A 22,673-nucleotide genomic window follows, 5' to 3' on the forward strand; every position below is an offset into this window, starting at 1 on the left:
CTTATAAGTCAGATTTACTAGGAAACCACCACACTGTCAAATTTCCAAGAATCTTTCTCTGACACACACAGACAGCAGGAACAGTGTTATTACAGAACAAACTAACTGCAATGATAAGACTGAGCCTCTTAGCTTTATATAGATTGTCTTCTTCTAAGAGAAGCAGCAAGGCTGATTATGATGACTGAGGACGGACCTCCCTTGAGGGGGGCCAAAGGGGCCACATCAGGTATCATTAAGATATTGCCTCATCAAATAGGATTATGGAACGTGTGTGTGTGTGTGTGTGTGTGTGTGTGTGTGTGTGTGTGTGTGTGTGTGTGTGTGTGTGTGTGTGTGTGTGTGTGTGTGTGTGTGTGTGTGTGTGTGTGTGTGTGTGTGTGTGTGTGTGTGTGTGTGTGTGTAAGAAACAGAATGGCCGTAAAAGGTTTAGTTTCTCTGGGTCAGTGCTGGTGTTTTCAACCCAGCAAAGGGGGCTCGCCCAAGGACAGGCCGCAGCCTCAGCACCCACTCAAGGCTGCAATGGGATTTAAACAGAAGCTCCACCCCTCCCTCCACCGCCTGGGTCATTAATTGGATTTTCAGTCCCAGAATCACTGATCTGGGGTTCATTCACATAAGGTTGTCTTGTATGATGCAAATGTTATTTTGAGCTTTCAATATCCATTTAGCAAACATAAACACAACAAAAAGCAATGACATGCAACTAAACATCCTGGTTATAGCTGTGGTTAAGGAAAATAGACATAACTAAGATAAACAAGAAACAAAATAAAGGAAACACTTAGAAAACACAATCAAATAAAGCACACTAAAACACACACACACAGAAAGACAATAATAATCATGTTAAATCATAATGAAAAAGCGCCCAAACTGCTATCCATAAAGGCATGAGGCATGATCTCCAAAATGTACAATTAATTTAAGTTTTCAATTCAGAAAGACTCCCTGAGCTGAATCTTCCTCACAAACACACCTGGATTGTCACCCTGATCTGACTTTTGTATGTTTTAATTTGGGACACAAAAGGGACATTTCTGGTGTTTCCATGCGTCACACAGAGGAGTTGGTCTGTGCTGTAAAGTCGAGTCATAATTACCATAACATAATCAGCATTACACAGATAACACCCCTATTTGCACAGAATCACCCAGCCATTCAACTATTTGCTGAAAATAGACAAACACTCATTATGTTCCAATTAATGTCCCATTGTAATTCTCATCTCATGGGAGGGGTGTGATATTCTCCGTAACACCAGAGTGAAGACAAATCCTGAGCATCCATTACATCCCTAGTGTTTTTACTGTTTGCTGTTTTTTAATGTGTAAGACGAGATTCATTAATAGGCTCATTAATAATATCCCTATTCAACTACAAATCACACCACAACAGACTGTGTCCCTCTTGAGTCAATGGTCTGAAGTCAGATTACTGCAACTAATTTGGTTAAATAGACTAAGAATTTACCTTTTTCTGCCCCTCCCACACCCTCTTTGCTCCTCTCAAACATGCAGAGTACAGTGCAGACACAGCCTGAAATAGCCACCGCAGTGATGACAAATAGACGGTGAGGAGATTATAAAATTTGCTTAAGTGTGTTAATGGGCTGATTGTGGGAGCCTGCTAGGATTTTGCTGGAAGTTGATTGATTAGAGGCTGCGGGTTTTCTCCACGCCCGGAGAGCTTGGGGATTTGACGGGGTGAAGGCGCTCGCCAAGTCTGTTACACCGGAATTGATCTTAATTAGATCTGAAAGACCTGCCACAGCAGAATGGTCGCGGCGATTAAAATGAAAAACAGGAGAAATTACTGATCAAATTAATCATAATGTCGGGCTACAGCTGTAGGTCTGGTGTAATTTGCCACTCCAGTGAGTTACATCAGCCCAGGCAGCGCGAGGAGAGGCGGTACATACTGATCCGTGGCAGTGGGGAAGCTTAGGCCTTAGCCTATCAACTGTCTTATTCAAGTTTGTGTGTGCCCCCGGAACCCTCTTAACCCAGCTGCGCCATCCAGTGGAGCCCCAAACATCTCTCCCTATCTGTGGCTCTGATCTAATTACTCTTTTTTTATTGCTTTTTTCTTTTTGACAAATCCTTCTTAAGGTGTAAATCGCTGGTTTCATCACCATACCATATTAGATCGTTTCATTGAACAATACGATTTTTGCCCATATCTTAAAGTCTGCCGTGATACGACTTCGATTCGATATATATCAATTAGGGCTGTCAAATTAGCGCGTTAATTTCGATTAATTAATCACAGAAAAATGTACGCGATTAACACTTCTACATTGCCCTTTGACCCGGTGCAAAAGAGGTGAGACGATAGCGGAGCTGCACTTGTAGCTTGCGGAAACGACCCGCACGGGATTAAACAGTAAATAAAGAAGCATAGAGAGGGCTCTATGGATGTGTTATGGGCTGCTCCGGGAAAATAAGCATGAAGGTAGGAATACGTCTTATGTTATTCTCCGCAGTGTCTGTGCATTATTGGTTTAGTGGGTGCCTAATTAACAATGTAGGTTCAGAACAGTAGGCTATCTCTCAATCTTCCTCCGTCTCACTTCTGTTTGCTAGCTGCGATCGCTAACGGACACCCTCACACTCTTCCTAGCAGATGTTCCTGTCTTTTTTCCTCGTGTGTGTGTGTGTGTGTGTGTGTGTGTGTGTGTGTGTGTGTGTGTGTGTGTGTGTGAATTTATTTAATGTAGAAACCTCGCCGAGGGGAGGAGACAGAAGTTACGAGAGACGGACAGAGAGGGAGGGAGAGAGAGAGAGAGAAACGAACGGTAGCCTATAGTTGTTTATAAACAGGCATAAAAGTGTCATATAAGTATGCGATTAATTTAGATTAATTAATCACAGAGCCTGTAATTAATTAGATAAAAAAATGTAATCGCTTGACAGCCCTAATATCAATGTATCGTAACAGCCCTAAATCCTTCTACATTATGTCTTTCTCCATCTGGGCGCTGCATTTTCTTCGACCACGCTGCGCTGTATCTCTCTGCTGTGCCTGTCATGGCTGTCTTGTCACCAGCATGTTGTGTGTTCGCTAATAGCCTCTGACCTTGGTCCAGTGTCTGGGCTGGCTGGTTTTCAGGGGCGGCCTGGCAGAGACGGAGGCGTCTTGTCTTCCAGACTCCTGCCGTCTGTCTGTGTGTTGTCTGTCTCTTCTTCCCCTTTCACAGTTGTCTCCTTGATCGCTGTCAGAGCCCCACACTGGGCCTGTCCACTCTCCATCCACACACTCATAGGGGTAATTACAGCCCAGGGGCCTGCCTCCTCTATCCCCGTGCTCCACAATTTACCACCAAAGCGTCCACAGACATCTCTCTTCTTTCCCTACTGCACCCCGACATCACAGGACCGCAGGGCCTCAGACCCACAAGTGCTGCAATTACCTGAGCCTCTCCTCTATCCTTTTCTCTCCCTTCTCACTCTCTCTTGCTCTTCTTCTCCCCCCTCCCCTGCTCCCATACTCTACACCCTTGGCTCTCTCACTATTCCCTGGCAATCAGCCTTCATTAGAAGCCTCTGGTGAAAACCCATCGTCACCAAGGTCAGCGGCTGCCAACCACAGCGGCCTTTCAGAGGCCTGGCTGTCTGCACTCTCCATCTCTCCTCACCTCCTTGCTGTTCTCCCCCTCCCTCCTTCTCCTCCTCAAGTCTCGGGCCCATCTCTGCTGCCTTTGTCTCCAGCTGAGGCCCCTTCAGACACTCATGTCACTGTTTTCCGCTGCAGTGCACTTTTACTTATGTCAACCGCTGTTAAAATCACCACTGTCCAATTTGCTCCAAATGTCTTTTTTTTATGGGTTGGTGGGAGTTTCTCCCATTATATTAACATGTGTATGAAATGAGCCTTGCACATCGATTAATTGATTTTCCAGATCAGCCCCACGTCTATTCAATTTAGCGAAACGGGCCACCATCATTCCACAGAGGGTATTAAATCAAAATTAAAATGACATGCTCAAATGTAGACCCGATTGCTCTTACCGTGGCATGTCGATGAAACGGGCAGAGCATAAGTGAAGGAAAGTGTCCATTATCTATCATATGTCTCATAATTCAACTGTGGTGTCTGTGCTTTGGATACAGATTACAGTTTATTAATAAAAATTATGTTACAGCTGTTTTTTAACTTAATTCTTGCAGTAAACTACAATGTGCAAAAACGTCTTTAAATGCAATTTCACAACTTCAAAACACATTTCCAGTGCTTGTGAAAGCCCCCACCCCCCAAAAAAAACGTAATTATGTAAAGACACAAATTTGTGTTTTCCTTAGTCAAATAATTTGACCCTGGTAAATCGTATTTCTGCATTTAACAATTATTGTCAGGTGAAGTTGAAGAAAATATGTATACACCAAAACTGAAAGCAACTCACAACTGACCATTATCTACGATTTTCTAATAAAACTTTAAAATATTTTAAAAGGTGCGTGATGCCAGACTGTGTGTGTTTTTAAATGTCAGTGCTGCTAGTTTTGGCTGTGTGGTTTAAAGCATGAACGGGCCCCTCAGCTCTCCAGCAGCTCAGCCTAGCCTCTTATTAATGCACAGGAGATCTGGCTCTTAAGAAGGCAGAAAATTGCCTTACATAACAAGCGCTCCACAATTTAGAAATACAAATGTGCACTGTTGACTGAAGCAGAAAATAAGACTGTTGCCCATCAACAGAACCACATTTCATATGAATAATTATAAAGCATAGGAGCTAGATGAGGAAAACAACCTGACCATGACAGCTCTACTACTTTTTATTTACTTCAAATGAGGGATTAGGCAGGAAGGAAATCTACAGACTTAAGGACCAACGATGAGCCCTGAATTTATAAATAGGAACAAAACTTAAATTTATTATATTCCAGTCGGATCATATGGAAAACTCTGAAAACACTTGCACTTTTAAAATTACACCCACAGGCAGCCTTGCACTTCCCTTTTGGCTTCTCTGGTTGTGTTGTGTTATAGACCTAACCAAGTTGATATTTTCTTCACTTTTTGAGGTCTGCTATTCGTGTGAGCGTGGCCTCATGACTCTCGTGATGGGCAGAGGGCTTCCAGCTCTGGCACCCAGCAGAAAGGCACAGTTCTCTGATCAGCCCACACGCACATTGGGGGCAACACGCATTAGACGCCCACAGGGGAGCCTTCAGACGAAGCGCCAAGCTAGGGCTCACCTAACAGTGGATAAGGAATAGGGTTTCTTTAATTATGAGGCAGGGCTTTGACATTGAGTTCCCCCCTTCCCTCCTCCAGTAGGCTCCCAGACACTGTCTAAGTGCTCCGCTCCGCTGAGGAGGCCAGTCCCCCCGCGGGGCGCGATTCCACTGCCTGTAATTTCTGATGCCCATTAGTGACCGCAAACAGAGCACCAGGTTCACACACGAGGAATACAGCCGCGCGACACTGCCACGCTGTAAAAAGACCCTTCTAATGCAATGTTATTGCATTATGCCCTCCTCATAGACCGAGTCAAAAGTCCCATTTGTGGTCCCTGCAGAATATTATCAGAAAATTCTTCTCCACAGTTTTTTCAGTTGCGGTTAACGGAGACTAGATTTGGTATAAATGTTGCTATGTGTAGTGGGCTGTATGAATTGAAATTCCTCTAACTGTACTCTGCTGCCCTGAACAGGGCCTCTATGGAGAATATAATTTTTTCCTTGTGGGGGATTTTTTGCCCTTTTTCATTAGTGTGGGAATGTGCAATTGATGGTTTTGTAAATAGACTCAAATAGAATGCAAAAACAGTGCATTTGCCTAAGTCAACTCCTGGATGTGGGGAGCCTCAGAAGACAAAACAAATACGGCTGTAAATGTCATCAATTCATCTCCCAACTTATGCTGATTTAGCTTGTGCCAACTACGATTGTGTATATTTTGGAGAAAAAGAGAGAGAGAGAGTGAAGCAGAGAGACATAGAGGGAGGGGAGGGAGGCGGATTTATCGATCAAGGGTGACCACATCTTAGCCACAGAGCCCCTCTCTCGTGATTAATCTTAGGGCTTAGAGACGGCCAATGACACATGACAGGCCTCCCCCTCAAACTCCTCCATTTCTCTTCATTACTGGCCGTATTTTTGGACACCACAGTGGAGAGTAATCATTTACCTTTATTGTGTTTATAAAGCTGCGGCACGGATGACCCTTCCTATATTGAATTGAGGACATCAAAAGATCACCGGACATTGATTAGGAGGATATTAAAGTCATTCAAATGCTATATTTATATGTCAAACAACAGCAGAGTGAAAAGAGATGCCATACTACCCCCCTAAATGAAAACGAATGGGATGTAGTCGCTGCAATGGGAATAGAACTCCTAAAGTCAAGAAATATTTATTATGTTTTATTACGTATTGAATATACAACGTAATTGTCAACAAAAGGCTGGGGAGAGACTTTGATAATGCACTAAAATATTAGTGTTTATAATGCCTTTCTACTCTGAGGATTTTTTTTATTTATTTTTTCAAAGCAACCTTAACTGTAGCCAGGTTTTCCACTTTAGAGTCATAGCCTGAGCAGCAGGAGATTTACTGCCACGCCGGTTTAACACTGCTTTTATTATCAACCCAACACGGGTTTGGTACAGAAATAACTGCACCAAATATGTCACATCATGAGCCGAAATGGTCAGCACTTTCCTGTAGATACTTAATCACCAAGTAGTTTCAAATGTAATACATCTGGAAACAGCTAAATATTATAGATCATCCCTCAGGAAGAGAAATAGTGTAAGAGGAACGTAGTATAACTTATTTTTTACTCGCAGAGTGTCCCCTAACCAGAGGAAATATACTGCGGCCGTGATTGATGACAGAGAACCCACTCCGAAGAACCTCTGCGCCTCACAATTATCAACAAATGGGCTGGAGCAGATTTTATGTAATGATTAAAGCCGCTGTTAATTTCACATGAAGGTAATGAGTGGGGAGATTGACGGCCACTGTCCGACACTCCATCATCCCTTTATAGTTAGTTTAAACGTTTTCACGACTCTCTCTCCGTCGTCATTTGCATTTTGACTCATTAGATATGGCCATTTCTGAAGCCGCGCCACGATATCCATTTCCTGGAGTTAATGCATTTTATTTGATCAGCCAAACCCCTTCAGTTAACTAGCTGTCATTCCAAGCGTTTCATATGACATCACTCCATTAGCACCCACCATGCCACCTCTTCATCCACTCCCTCTGCTGCTGCAACCACAGCATCCCTCCGCTGCCTTAAGCAATTATGATGTCCGACTGTCACCGGATGCAACGTTATTGTATTTTCCCAGTTGTTCTATCCGTCTTTCACTTCCCAATATTTTTTCTCAAGAATGGCTCATGGGCGTTTATTTTTTCAGGCCGGCTGGAGCAGAGGCCCAGTGGTGAGCAATAGTCTGCGCTCAAATGGCTCAAGAGTGCACGACCACTGTCCCAGGCCCTGCTAACCAAGGGACCAGAGGTGTTTTGGAAGGGCCTAATGGCATTTTGATGTTCATAAGAACAGCGGATGTGAGTAAGGGGGAGACAGGGAGGTAGGGGAGAGGCCGTTTTGGGGGGAGGAGGAGGAGGAGAGTCAGCAGAGGACCGTCAGCCCAGGACTAGCAGAGTCCTGACAGACAGAGGACATGTTTTCGCATGTCGCAGCTGATTACATTCACTTCAGAGTGGGAAAAAGTGCAAGAGGAGACGTTGTTTCTTAGATAAAGGACATTTTTCTTAGAAACAATACTGCTATTGACTTTTAATTCACACTGTGGGGCCTACTTTGATGCACTTTGGCGAGTAAAGCACTTCAGTTCAACCCAAACATTTTCCAAACGTTATATAACACTTACTTACTCCTATAATCAATCTAGACTTTTGAAAATGGGGATGGCTGCTTTTATTGTCAATTAAAACATTACCTACTTGCATTACATTATTTTGCTAAATCATTCTATGTGGTCTTGTATTCTCTTTCAGTTGTCTCTGATATATTAGATAAATGTTTGATTCTGTTGTTGAATCATAGATGGGCAGAAAATAAGCTTTTCACACCACTGAACCATGAACGTAGACAAATCTGCCTGTCTGCTGGTGTCTGCACTTTATCCATTTATCTATTTTTTTTGTCCTGTGCAGTCCCCCCGTAAAGCAGAAAAAGAAAGCAATTAAACTTAAAACGGCCACATGAAAAGAGCCAAACCCAAGAATAAACTCCAGTTAGTTTGTGTCAAACAATTTTGGTTTCCAGGGGTCTCTCCACGGTTTTGCGGTGACGCTATTTTTCCCCTCTATTGCTGAGATTACACGGGTTGCTGCACCAGGTGACCCTCATGGTCAAACAGGCGACGGAGAGCCTGGCCGAGTTTAGATTCCCTAGCGTACAGAGAGAAGATGCATTTTTAACAATTTGCAGGCCTTTTTTTCTCCTAGAGACATTTATTTTGTGTTTGTTGATCCCTGTGTAGCCCTGTATATTTGGCTATATTAAGCTGTGATGGTGCAGAGAGTGATAGCAGCTGTGGGGACTTAAAGGTGACAAGATGATGTCACATGATATAATGGAGGCTTGAGCAGTGCCAAGGTTTGCTGCTACACAACATGAAGGATATGTCCACAATATTTCTATATTTCTGGCTTGCATTTAACTTTCAACATCTCAAACATTTCTTTAACATGTGGTATATATACTGGCTATATTAATGACTAATACCGGGTCTAGTCTAGTCTATGATGCAGAAAAAATCCCCTTGATGCCCTTTTCTCTGGGAATGAAAAGAAAACGAAACACAATGGTTAACATGCAGGCTCTGCAAACTGGAAGATCACTGTTTATCTCGTCCAACACATGCAATCAGTACAAATGCTAGGCCAGGTCTGTCATTTTGTGCCTCCCGCCAAGGTGTTGAGAGGAGTCACTGTGGCGGAAAATCACCTGTTTAGGTGTTGAACACAGACTCGCCTCTACTTATTCCTGGCTCTCCTTTTTCAACTGCCATCCATATTACTCGCTGCCAGGAGATTCAACAAATAACGCCAGCTGTCTTTTCACCTAGATTTACCAGAATAACACAGCATCTAAAATGCTATCATCCAATGAAACACAATGGTAATATTTCAAATCAATCTGAAAGGTTCTCCCAACTACCCATCGCTCACACAATGACACTGAGCACAGCAGATTATCAGGGAGACTCTGGGTGTGCTCGCCCGAGCAGTTCAAATGATCTGTGTGTTGATCTGTAGCCTCTGTTTAACTCTGTTTAACTGGCCGTGTTGGACCCATTCACTATCACAACACCCATGGTACTTTATTTGCAACAATGTGGATTAAATAACCGCCTTATGAACACTAAAGAAGAGGTTTTATATTCACAAAACAGAAACTACCATAGTAGCTAGTCCAAAAATAGTATTCAAAATTCCATGTTTTATGATAAATTGTGTGTCTAATCTAACAATACATGCATGTGTACATTAATTTCTAAGTTTAATGAACAAATTCAATAATGTTTCTTAATTTTTATAGCCTCAAAATATTAAAGCTATATTAAAATATTGGTGGAGAACTTACTATCAAATGCTGCAGTTTAATTCCAGCTTGACTGATATTCTGTATTCCTGTCAAACTAATGCTTTTGTAACATTTGATACGTCGGGATTTCCGAAGGACAACCGCTGGACACATAAAAGACAATCTTGCGATTATCGAGGAAAAACTGGATGACTTTCAGACGAGGGGAGGCAATATCAATCACGGCCAATTTGAGGCCACCAACATGAAATATGATTTCATAAGACAAATGCAGTGTCATTCTTAATGTGCTTAACCTTTACTGTCAATGAAAAAGTATTGATCGCTCTGTGGCATTTTTTCATCATTTGATTTCAGAAAGTGTAATAATATATGGTGCTGGGGTACGATAAAAGATGAATGGCACCTGAATGGTCTCAGATGAACAAAGCTGAGTTCCCTGCAGAGTGCAGAGAGTGCAAAAAGATACTTTCAGTTAACTAATTTCCTTTACAGCACATTGTATTTTTTATTAACTTAATAATATACAAAACTCCTGCATGTTATTCGAACATTTTATGTAAACTCTACTTAATTTCAGCAGTTTTGTGCAAGTATGTAGCCAACCGATATTAGCAGCAGGGAGCAGGCAGTCTGCAGTGTTTCTATTATTTCTCTCGTCTGTTGAGTAATTGGGAGGTCTCCTATCTCTTCTTGGTCTTTGATCTACTTACTCAACCTAATAAGACTTTGCTCTGCTGCACTACAACCAAATCAGCAGTGCATTTTCAGTCCCCTAATAAGTGGTTAGCTTGATTTATATGGGTAATCTTGTCGATGTGGCGCGGCTCTACAACCTCTCCCCGAACGCAAGGAGCCCTTTTCACAACCACAGGCCAGACCAGATGAGTCCATTACAGCAGGGCTAAAGATGGTCATTTTAACCCTCCTCTCCTTCAAAAGTAACAGTAGTGCTGTAGTGCACTATGACGCAGGAGAAATTCTTTGCACATTGAAAAGGGGGCTGACGATACAGTGATGCATGGCCGCGCTGCCCGGCACTATTGTGAGAGTGGGATGCTGTTGGACCGTTGCTGCGGGCAGAGAGAATCGTCTTGGCCCTGTGGGGAGCCCCGGGGGCCAGAGGAAGCACTTAGAGTGGTAAAATGGCCACTTATTCACAGCCACCCTCCCGTTCTCGCTGCTCCTCCCTACCCTTGAGCCTCCCACTGGGTTCAGGAGCGCAGACCTCTGGGAACTGAATGATGGACTATACAGACCTCACTGCAGTTAGCCTATTGTGGCCTCTACTACAGAGAGAGCCCCCCCACACCAAGCCCCACTGAAACCAGCTTTTTTCTTTCTTTTTGGGGGGGGGGAATTTGCACTATACACGAAAACATCTGTATTGGGCCATGTTTACACGCACACTGGTATTTTGATAACCGTATCTTTTTCTGTGCTGTTTGGCCTTTTGTCCACATTCAAACTTCCCAACCGGACACTAAATATCCATGTACGTGTGGACGTGGCCTTAGTGACAAAAACGGATGCAGTTCTGACAAATTATTTCTTTGTCCCTCTCCAGCTGAATCCACTGGCCAGCCAGGCGGCGGTAGCAGCAGCGGCCGCCATGGGATCCATCGCCGCCAGTTCTCAGGTGTTTGGTAACGCCCTGTCAAACCTGCAAGGAGCCACCGGACAGCTGGTCACCAATGCACAGGGACAGGTGAGTGCGGTACACTGGACGCTTACATGCTAAAAAGCTCTCTGAATGATCCTTCATACATACAGATATGTCAATAATACAGAGAGAAAAACGTTTCCTTGGTCACAGATCTGTAAGAGAATCTGCTGATGTATCTTGTATAATGTGCATTTTAGAATAAAACATTTGTATAGCATTTCTGATCTTTTTCTTTTCTCGTGTTGGGTCTGTGTGTTGTCTCGAAGCTGTTTGTCTAGTAGCCACCCCTCCATATATTAAGCTTTTTGGGAATAAACAAAGCCCTTCTTTCTCTTATCCGCATGCGCCTGTCGCAGTAAAACGCTGACCTTGTCATATTTACAGGGTGGCTGCAGAATTGTTTCATCAGTAGCCAGAGGCTTGAACGATGATGCTTGTCATTGTGGGACCGTATCTAATGAATCATCTTATCGCAGGTGCACACACACATATTAAAGGAAAATTGTATGGACAATGTGCCCTTTCATGCCACTCAGTGTTATTTACCTTAACCCCTGTTCCATCTTTTAACACTTACACTGTCATGAGCGAAAAGTTAACACAAGCATGATGAACCCGAAGCAGTAGGTGATATTTATACCACAAGAACATTTAAAAACTGTTGATTTTGAATTTTAAACTTCACATTTTCCCTGCTTGAGTAAAGTCCCAGTAACACCAGTGGACCGTGGCTCATTGTTTATATAGTTAAGTTTTGTCCATGCATGAGCGCTTGATGCTAAACGTTGCTAATGAGACAGTATGGACTTCCCTGGCTCACAAGGTGCCTGGAGCACTAGGGGACAGATCTGTGTGGATATGGACTTGATGGGATGCTCCGTGCTTTTGTAGTGTCTTGGCGGCTGACAGCCCCTGACATAATCAGGTCACAGAGGCGGTCAAAGCCCTGGGCTACAGCCTTTGCTCCCCACCTCATTATTCCACCGCATTATTCAGACGCAGGGCTCTGAAACATGCACTACCCGATCAGAAGGTCCCGTGCCCCATTCCCCCCTAACACTGAGGAGATTATACAGGTTATTACATACCACCAAACGAGGCTGGCGGTCCAGCAAAGACGATCTGAGAACTTCTGTTGGCTTGTAAAAGCTAAAAACAGGAGGCAGTGGATCAGCTTTTACCAAGAAAACATCTTTTTATCCATTCAGGCTCGTGTTTAGTTGGAATTTAGGGAACAATCTGTTTTCCATGAGTAAAATCCACTTTTCCTTTGGTTTAAAAAATACTATAGAGACTTTGAGATTCTTATTTCTTTTACAACTCTATCAAAAGACCTTTTCACAGGCAAGTGCTCTCGGGACTTTGAAAAGTACCCGGTTTGATGAACGTTTGGGGTTCAATATGTTTTTAAACCATAATTATATTGGCCCCAGTGTTTTTATTCTCCAAGGAGAAACAATTAGGCTCTTTTGTCCCCGCTGCCGCTACAACAGTGATTAAGGATGTGGATGAAAGACAGAATGTGTAAAGTCACTCCCGATATCCCTTTTCTCCTTCATGACTCTTCTGTGGCAACCTATTTCAACCTCTTCAAATCAATTTAATTTCTCACTTTTTCTGTTGTGAGTGGAAATGTTTTGCCAAATGGGGATGTTAGGTGTTGTTTCATTTAGCGTCCTGAAATGTGTAGAGATCGCTGAAATGTTTTTTGAATTTGGCAAATCCCAGTTTGGTTCAACCCTCGCGCCTTGGCTTTGCTTATGGAAACCCTCTCCTCCCTGAAAAACAGTATTATAGGTTGAACTCACAGCATCACCATTCTTTGGTGAGGGTTTTTGACCCTTAGAGAATGACAGGTAAGGAGCATATGCACGGCTAACCTGCACAGCGAGTGAGCCTGTAAAATAAGTGAAGCTGAACCACAACACAATTGCTCACTGTGTATCGATGGAAGCTTCCAGCCCTTAGATCCCATCTAACCTCAGTGTAAACTGCGATTGACCTTGTAATTGTAAATCTACTGTGGGGCCGCAGCTATTGATTATTTTCGGTATCAATTAATCTGTCGATGCCCTACAAGTTAACAAATCTTTTTTCGTGCATTAAACACTCCAAAAACCAAATATATTGAATTCATAATGATGTATAGCATAAACACAATGTTGGTATTAGAGAAATTATACATTTGTTATTCAGGCAATTAATAAATTATCAAAATTGCTGTAGCTAAAGTTTCTGTAGATGAAGTAATTTCTGTTTAACAGCTACTAATTACAGCACTAATCTAGTGTATCCGTCTCATAGACCATTGTAGGTCCACTGTTTTGGTTTGCACTGAATGTGAGATTTTTTCGACTTTGGACCAAACTTCTCAAACATTTTCCTTCTTGGGGTCTCAATTCACCGCATGAACAGCAGAGATATTGCCTGGGCGACCATGGCTAAAGACACAGATTGCCCTGGCTGCAGAGATGAGATGACATTTCTGTGGAAACAAGAGCAGCATAATCTTAATAAGTTCTGCTGTGTGGAGAGAGAGACACGTTACTCACATGTCAAACGGACTGGAGCGGGAAGCAAACACAGGAAGTCAAATAAAGAAGAAGTAACTGAAGGATAATGAGGAGAGGGCCCTAGCAGTGGATGAGAGTTCCTGTGGGCTGCTCATTTATGAAATTGCGGTATGAGGAAATTGCACCTTAAGAAATGGAAAGTACTGCATGGCTCCGTCAAATTTAGGATTATTTCACAGAAACTGAATTTTCCTGCTTTGTTTATTTGGAGTGCTGCTTGTTTGGAAGCACTCACCAATGAGTAACTTAACTGGTAATAGATTGTAAGTAAACACATTATAAATCAGAGGTTTGAATTAAGGTTTTAAAAATGAATAATACATAAACATGCAGGGGTAAATTATCTTAATATTAATATACTGTATGTAGGGTTGGATTCTATATGTTACCTTTAATCAACACCAGAACAATATAGATTTTGTTACCTTAGTTTGGAGTATAAAAGTATTTTGCCTAACTTCTACATATATCAGTGTTAAATATTGGATTGGATATTGGATTTAGCCTAAATAAAACAACTCTTTTTAAAGGATAAGTGAATCTAAGAATCTGTCCCATGATTGTTTCATTAACTGACATTTTTCTATTAGGTTCTCAAAAACAATGTTGAGGTTTGATCTTACACTACAAACTCAAGGCCGCTGCTCTTAAACCTAAGCATAGCTGAATTCAATACTTCCAACTACGAAACAGTATAAAAACGTCTTCCCTTCTGTGTATAAATTTCCGCTTTTTAGAAAAGTTGACTGCTCCAAGAACTCTACACTTTCAGTCCCAGAAGAGCTTTGAGACACTGCCATGAAACATCTGCCGGAGATATCCCGATTGAGAAGCATTGCATTGCATGGTGGGACTGGGGATGGGAGCTAAGCTGTCAGTTGCCTGCTCTTTTATTATGCTTATAGAACAACCACTTAGTCCAATGACAATGAATAATTGAGCGGAACAAGTTCCCTGCCACGGTGGCATGCAAAGCGCGATCAGTGGGACTCGGGAGACAAGAGCGTCAGGCAGGGCAATAAAATATGCTAAGTGGCAGGAGAGCATTACAGGGAATGTGTAAAGAGTGCGCGGAGAGAGAGATAAATTATCTCTTCCCTAATGCGAAGCAACGTAAGCAAATGAGCCGTGGCAGGGATGAATTACAGATTGTCGGCCCACCTTTCTCTCACTGATCCCTCCCTATTATGTCAAAGGGACGCAGGGGAGAAGAGGGGGAGGGAAACTACAAGCGGAAACACATCAGCAGTGGTGGCGATAGAGACGGTGGAGCCAGAAAAAGGCTACGTTGATGCTATGTCGAAGCTGTTTGTAGTTAAAGGTGGAGTCAGCGATTTTGGAGAATTCTAGTCAAAATCACTTTTTGTCAAAATCAGTGAATATCTCCTCCCAATCTCTTACCTGTCCATACTGTGTGTGCGCTTGAAGAAAAAATCCAGTTCTATTACACAGCCTAGGCTCTGTAAACGGGCATGTTGCTAGCTTCGGTGGGCCTCTTTGTTTACATATCCTTTGTTTACATACCTGTTTACAGAGCCTAGGCTGTGAATTAATACTGGATTTGTTTTCAGCGCACACACAGTACGGACAGGTAGCGGATGGTGAGTAGATATTCACTGATTTTGACAAAAAGTGATTAAGACAACAACCATTCTCCAGAATCGCTGACTCCACCTGTAAGTGTTGCTTGGGGTTGAGGTATAACAGCCAAAATCTGAACTTAAAGAAGAAGAGTGCAATTATTATTTAGATTTTTTTTGCTAAAGTAGCTCTTCGCCCAAATAACAGAACCTGGAATGATGTGCGTCTCATCCATGTTGAGCTCCTGTGTGGTGTAATGAGGCTTGCTGGAGGAGCGATGTCATCCATGGGGGGGCCGGGGCCATGGCGGCTCAGAACCAGTCCCCAGATGACATTAACCTTCATCATGGTGAAGAGGCGCTAAGACCCCCCTAAAGCGCCACTCCTGGCCACACTCTGGCAGCTCTGAGAGCTAAAACGCTGCAGTGACACTCTGCCGCCCCCTTTGATCTGCCCTTCCTGATTACAGCCACAGAGGACAGCAAAGCAGGGACCGCAGGGGGGAGGGGGGTGGTGGTGGAGGAGCGGTGAAGCACCCATGGGACCCTGAGGGTTGAATTAGAGGCGAAGGGTCCTGTCTCACTCTCTGACGCTCCTTTTTTCTCCCTCTTTTTATTTTTTATTTTCTTGTTCTTTCCCATGTGTGTGTGTGCGTGTGCTTGTGTGTACGTGTGCTTGTGTGTGTGAGAGAGAGTGAAATAGGGGGTCCATCTGAAGCCTCACTCCTCCTCACCAGAGACAGACAAAGAACTCAGTTGCACATACACACACACACACACATACATACACACACACACACACTCATCCCAGTCTTGGCCTGGTGATGGATAATACACTCAGTGGTGTGCACCATCACACACACAGGTATTCAGTGTTGACCTTTGCAGCGCGCTCCCAGCAGTCTGCTTTGGCTTCACTTGTTCTAGGATGTAAATCCACTACAGTGACAGACGATCATCAGTGGACATTTGTGCATGTTCCTCTCTCAGAGACTCTCACGCAGACCCACTTCAAAACCGAGTGCTTTGATTAGCCTCATAACACGATCGGCTCATGTTTTGTTTCTGAACACACGCAGAAGAAAAAAAATGCAAAAAAAAAAAAAAATGCTCACAGCGGCATAGATCATTAAGACTGCTACCTCCAGTAGTGTTTACCCTCTCTGCACCATCTTCTTTTCAAAAACGCCCAGCTGATTTTGTCTCCTCTCTACCCCCTTCGTAGATAATTGGAACAATCCCACTGATGCCCAACTCTGCAGGGCCCTCCAGCCAATCAGGGGGTGGCAACCCAGCACTGCAGGTACAGCCAATTACACCTCAGCTTCTGACCAACGCTCAAGGCCAGATCATCGCCACGGTGATCGGCAATCAGATCCTGCCTGTCATCAACACCCAGGGAATCACGCTGTCACCAATCAAGCCTGGACAGCAGGTAAGCTATACACTGACCCATAAACACACACACACACACACACACACACACACACACACACACACACACACACACACACACACACACATACTCTATAGAGACAGATATCTTATAGAGCATCTTAATATAAACTTAAACAAAGGTTTCCACAGCAGTCAATAGCTATCTTTAAAGCTGTTGATTGAGCAACACCTAGTGGAGTCAGACTAGAGCTCCATATTTATTGCTTTTAAGAAAGCAATATTCCAGCACTGCTAGTAAGGTCTGCTTTATGCTAAACACCTTGTATTTTCCCGTTTCAACACTCATAACGCTCATTTGCATCATTCTCTGGGAAAATTCTAGCTTTTTGTACTTGTTCACAGTGTCTATACGTGTGTGACTGAGTGTGTATTTGCATGTTTCAGTGTGTGTGTGTATGCTTGTGGAAGTTTTGTGTGTGTGAGTTCTTGTGTGTGTGTGCATGTTAGGGAGGCACTTGTCTGCCAACCTTTCAGACTGAGTCTCAGGGAGACTGCTGCTGCTCCCCTGCAGAGCCCAAACCAAAAAAACAACACTTTTCATCACCCCACTTAAAACTCAAAACACTCACTGCCTCTGTTCTCCACTTCCTCCTGCTTCCCTCCCAGCCTCCTTCTCTCCTTCCTCAATCACACTCTTCAGACTTATGATTTGTCCTTTTTGACCTGAACAAGAAGTATTTTGTTTTGATTTTCAAGGAAGCCGTATCAAACACACAACATCTTTCTTTCTTTTTTGGACAATACATTTGAGTTTATAGAGAAACTCAAGCTCAAACATTTCCCCCTCCCAATTTAAAGGTCCATACTATTCACAATTGGGGAGTCGGATCAGATGCATGCACACACCAATGAAAATGTTATTGACTTGATAATGGCGATGTCAGCGCAGAATTACAGAGTAAAAGTTCACATTGAGAGGCCGGCAGAGTGCAGAATGGATGGATGGACTCAAAGCAGATGGACACCTAATTGTGTCTCTCCCCCGAAAACACCAGATCACACTCTCGAATGAATTAATTTGTAATAATGTTTATGCTTTTTGTCTCCACTTCAAAGCCCCGCGCATACACGTTGTTCCACGGGTATCATTTACAGTTGTCAGAGCCTGCAGTCGTCTAGAATATTTCCAGTGAAGCTAGATAATTCTCTGAGCCTGTCAACAGCCCTGACAGTGTGTGCACGGCTGTTGACACCCCCCAACCATCCAAACAAACACATGCCACGGAGAAAATAATTAATTGCAAAGAAGGAGATGAGAAGCTCGGCCTAGCTTACGGCAGAGACAGCTTTTCACTTTAAACGTGAAGACGTACCATCTTGATCTTGTAAAAGCAATTCCAATGTGCATAAAACATGAAAATACATTGTGTTTTCCGCCATCAGAGCACGTAGCTTGTGGATCATGAATTATGTTTGATATGGGGACTGCTGCGTGCACATGTTTTTCTTTCAGATTCAGGCTGCCGTTATTAGCAGCCTCTCAGGTCTGAGGACGAGAAAGAAGTCTCTAATTGTCAGTCATGAGCAGTTTTTTTTAACTCAGTTGATTTGTGCTGAGATTGTAAAGCTCTTGGAGAAAGTGGAGCACTTGAGTTAACTCTCACTGACTATGTTTACATGCACAGCATTTTCTGAGAAAGGTCTATATTCTGGTTAAGACAATATTCCAAATAAGGTGTTTACATGTGCAGCAGTTACGAGGATATTCCAGTTAACATGTCAATCAGCATATTCTGAATAAACCAGCGACATTCAGTAGAAGTGCCATGGCGTCTGATGTCATGACGTTATTTCGTTCTTTTGGACCCATCCCATCCATGGAGTATAAACACCCCTTATGTCATTATCGTTGTCTTGCATTGTTTTGTCAGCTATAAATGACACCTCTTCTTTGCAGGAGCCATGTTGCATGTTTACAAGAATGTATATAAAGTTTTACACCCGCTAGTTTACCAACAATAACACCAGGGCATGTGTTTCAAACTGCAGCAATTGCGGGAAAATGCAGCAAAAACTCCAGTTGTGTTATTAAGTGTATTTAAGGTGCATATACAGTATGTCCAAATAATGCGACGGAATAGATCGGAATATCATCTTAACCGGGTTAAAATTGGAATATTGCTGTGCATGTGGACGTAGTCACTGTTTCATGTATTAGTAAACCACTGCTGTAGTCTATTGAGCAGACTATTGACAGCACACTCTGCTCTGTCAGTCGCATTACTGCAGGCAGTAATTAACATGTATTCATCATCAGGTTCAATGTCATTACATTTAGCTTCTAAGTGGATAATTTAATAGCTGTTGATTAAATTTAATATCAAATTCCAATCACCAAAAAGATTTCTCTAAGTGATGATGATTATGATGATGTAGACGAGGTAATCATGGAGGTTTTCCTGTACGGCATGCTGTCAGTACATTGTATCAGCTCTGATCTGTGTGTGTGTTTGTGTGTCCAGCAACAGGGTCAGTCCGGCCCCGTGTCGTCTCAGCCCAACCTGCTCCACATGCCCCACAGACAGAGTCCCCTCCACCAGCCCTCTTCGTCCTCCTCCACCTCCTCCTCTTCCTCCGCTCTCAGCGTGGGACAGCTGGTCAGCAGTAAGTGTCCCACACAGCTCACCAAAACACAACACGCCGTCAAATAAGTGGTACCAAATTTGTTGACTCTTATAGCTGTAGTATTACAGTGGATGCACATTTAAAGGGTTAGCTCGCCCAAATCTCAACAAAACATGTGTTCTTGTTTAGACTGCAGGATTTACTACAATAAAATGGAACATTGAAAGAGCATTTTTGTTTTTAGTGTGTACGGTCTTGTTTTTCTAAAGGATAAGTCTGCAAAATTCACAACCAACAATGCATTAGTTTGCCAATCACTACTTTCACATACATCTGTACCCAATCCTTGGCCTCAGCCCCAATCCTGTTCCTTAATACTGACTGATTAAAACATGTCTTACAAATTTAGAACTTTAATTTTTTTAACGCGTTTATTTATTTTTTGCTTAAGATGATAGTGACATTAATTTCTAGAAACAATATTTAAATAAGTTGACGTTTATTGGAAACTGGTTCACATATTGTAGCACCCTGGCCTTTTTTAGTGTGTTCCTAGATTCAGACATAAATGACATGATGAAATGGACAATTTTCTACATACCTCACAGTTTTTCTACTGAATTCCTAGTCCTAAAAATAAATAGAAGAAGACTTTAATTATATTTTTTCGAGGACCACAAATTAAAATTACCTTAACTTCCATTGTATTGAGGTGAACACAAGAATCTCAGAGACAGAACAGACGTGTGTTTTTGTTGTTTGGGTGAACTGTCCCTTTTACATCAGTGAGCGTGGACAGCTTTTGACTGATCCCCCACCTCCTCCGATTGTTTTATGTTTTCCTGACTGTCAATTCTTTGTTTTATTAGATGATCCAAAGTGGCGTATGTTATGTGTTACGAACATAAGTTTCACTCTCCCATTGCGTGGGCCTTTGGCAGAGCCTTATAAATCACTGGGCTACAGCCTGTCAGCATGCACCTATTGCTTTTTAAAAATCAGTTTTATTCAGATAGATTTCATTTGTCACAGTCAATTCCCCTAAACTCCATGTAAACTAATTTCAAAAGCAGCCACAATGCCTCTGAATTTAATAAGAAAAACAATACGCCATTGATCAACTTGTTGTAGACACCGTGTTTGGTTTGTGTTTACTCACTTGGAAAATATCTTATAAACCACAAACACTGACGCTGAATTCTGAGGTAAATAGAATTAATGCTTTATGCTGAGTAGGAGCCATATCACTTCCTCTCAATATCACTTACAGCAAACATACACAAATGCAATCCCATGACAGCAGAGTGAAGATGAAATGTCATTGCATTCACTGTCCACAAACCGAGTGCCAAAAACAGATTAAAAAGCTGAGTGTCTGTTTCTGTTGTTTAAAATAATCAGATGGGTAAATGTCAATCAGAAAGAAGAATGTCTGCAATATTTCGCCATGGTTATTTTGATTTCAACTTCTATTTATCCAAGAAAGTGAGCAACATGTTTAAAACTGCAGTTTTTGAGGGACAGGATGATATTACTTATTCACTTTTAGTCATATGTTCTAACTTCTAGACTCGTGAAACTACCTTGTTACTTAATCTAGTTCAGGTGAAATATGAGCATCTCAACAAACAGAAAACATTATTATTATTTTTTTATTAAGATGGCGTCAAAAACTTGGCTGCTTTATGTCCAAATAATAGACCCGTTATGCCTGTCATTTTTTAAGCTAACTATTTCAGTTTTTATAGATAGATTCCGAGCTTAACCTGTTTTTGACCTTCTGTAATTATTAAGCTTATTAGTATGTAGTGCTGCGAGGAAAAGTATATTTTGGAAGCCCAGGAATCGATTTTCTCTGTCGTTTCTGTGTTCTTAATTTGGCTTCAAAACATTTTATTTAATATTCTTTTTGTTTTCTGAAAGTTTCGGTCTAAATGAATTAGAAAGGTTCAAACCTTAAATAATTTTTGGATTATGACTTAATGTGTATAGACAAATATGGATCCAGGGGCTAGAGCAGTCTAGACCCACCGCTCTAGAGAACCATTAGTCTTTCAAAGCTCAGAGTAAATAGACTCTGTTGGGAATGATGAAGAGATGCTCATCAATGTGGAGATGATGGGGCCCGAAGCTGTGAGTGCTCATATCTCCCATTTAGTCGACTCGGAGTCTCCAGTCCCTCGTCTTCCAAGTGTTTGCACGTCTGGAGCACGCCGCATACGCTACACGTCACTTATGAGGCACAACGAGATGGCAGCACCATAGATTTTTGCTTAAATACGCTTGGAGGATTCCTTTAATAATTCATTGATAATGACCAAGATGAATAATTCAGAGGCACAAACTTTGCTTTAGTAAGCAGGATGCCAGGGCACCTGACATTGATGTACAATGTGAAATCACTTTTTATTAGCGGGGAAATTCTTCAAACTGCGTCAGTGAAGTTTTTCGGATTCAGAAATTCACAAAAAGCATTTTCTTTGTATAAAGAGAGTTATCTGTTGGAGTGGAGCCGTTTGTTCATAAGGCTTGCTGCTTGTTTAAAGGCCTGAACTGTTTACACTGAGCGGCAGATGGATGAAATAGTGTCTAAATACTTAATTAAATGTATTTTTGAGAGTTCCAGCTTTTGATACATGTGTATCCCTGCAGAAAATTGGAGAACATAAAAGAAAAATATAGCATCTATTTGCTCAATACCTCACAGCCTCTGTGTCCGAGGTTTCATCCATAAGGTTTTGTAAGTGAGATCAGAGACACTTGCAAGTCAGCGCCACATGGCATCCCCATCACATCTAGAATGAATTTATTCTTCAAAGCATCTCTCAGATAAATGCGGTTTACAGCACGAGGGCAAAGATAAATGATAAGTTCTGACCCCGAGCAGGACTATTTTTGTTACAGTTGTGAAGAGACGATCATGAGCACATATGTCTGGATGTTTGCTTCATTCACTCTGCAAAATGAGGTAAGCTGCAGAGGAGCAGAGGGCTAATAAAATGAGATGTGTGTGTTGTGTTGTAGACCCCCAGAACGCCCCCAGTGAGGTGGACGGGGTCAACCTGGAGGAGATCCGTGAATTTGCCAAAGCATTCAAGATCCGCCGGCTGTCCCTGGGCCTGACACAGACCCAGGTGGGCCAGGCTCTCAGCGCGGCCGAGGGCCCGGCGTACAGCCAGTCTGCCATCTGCAGGTAAGAACCAACATGGATAGTGAAACTTTAAAGCCTCTGGAAACCTGGTCCAAAATAGTAAAAAATCAATATGTGATATCAAAGTTGAGAGTGTCAATCAGCTT

General features: G+C 42.4%; 1 protein-coding gene across 1 annotated transcript in view; it reads left to right on the forward strand.

Annotated features, from left to right (window-relative positions):
• The window catches only part of pou6f2 (POU class 6 homeobox 2), a gene marked incomplete at its 3' end in the record, with an annotated part of 66,528 nt that overhangs the window by 38,042 nt on the left and 5,813 nt on the right, over nt 1–22,673 (forward strand). Inside the window, exons 5-8 of the mRNA XM_080050458.1 lie at nt 11,102–11,242; nt 16,579–16,788; nt 19,274–19,415; nt 22,401–22,569. Of these exons, the coding sequence (XP_079906584.1) occupies nt 11,102–11,242; nt 16,579–16,788; nt 19,274–19,415; nt 22,401–22,569 (662 nt within the window). The remainder of the gene's footprint in view (nt 1–11,101; nt 11,243–16,578; nt 16,789–19,273; nt 19,416–22,400; nt 22,570–22,673) is intronic.

The sequence above is a fragment of the Ammodytes marinus genome (genome assembly GCF_949987685.1).
Source record: "Ammodytes marinus genome assembly, chromosome: 21".
NCBI classification, from domain to species: Eukaryota; Metazoa; Chordata; class Actinopteri; order Uranoscopiformes; family Ammodytidae; genus Ammodytes; species Ammodytes marinus.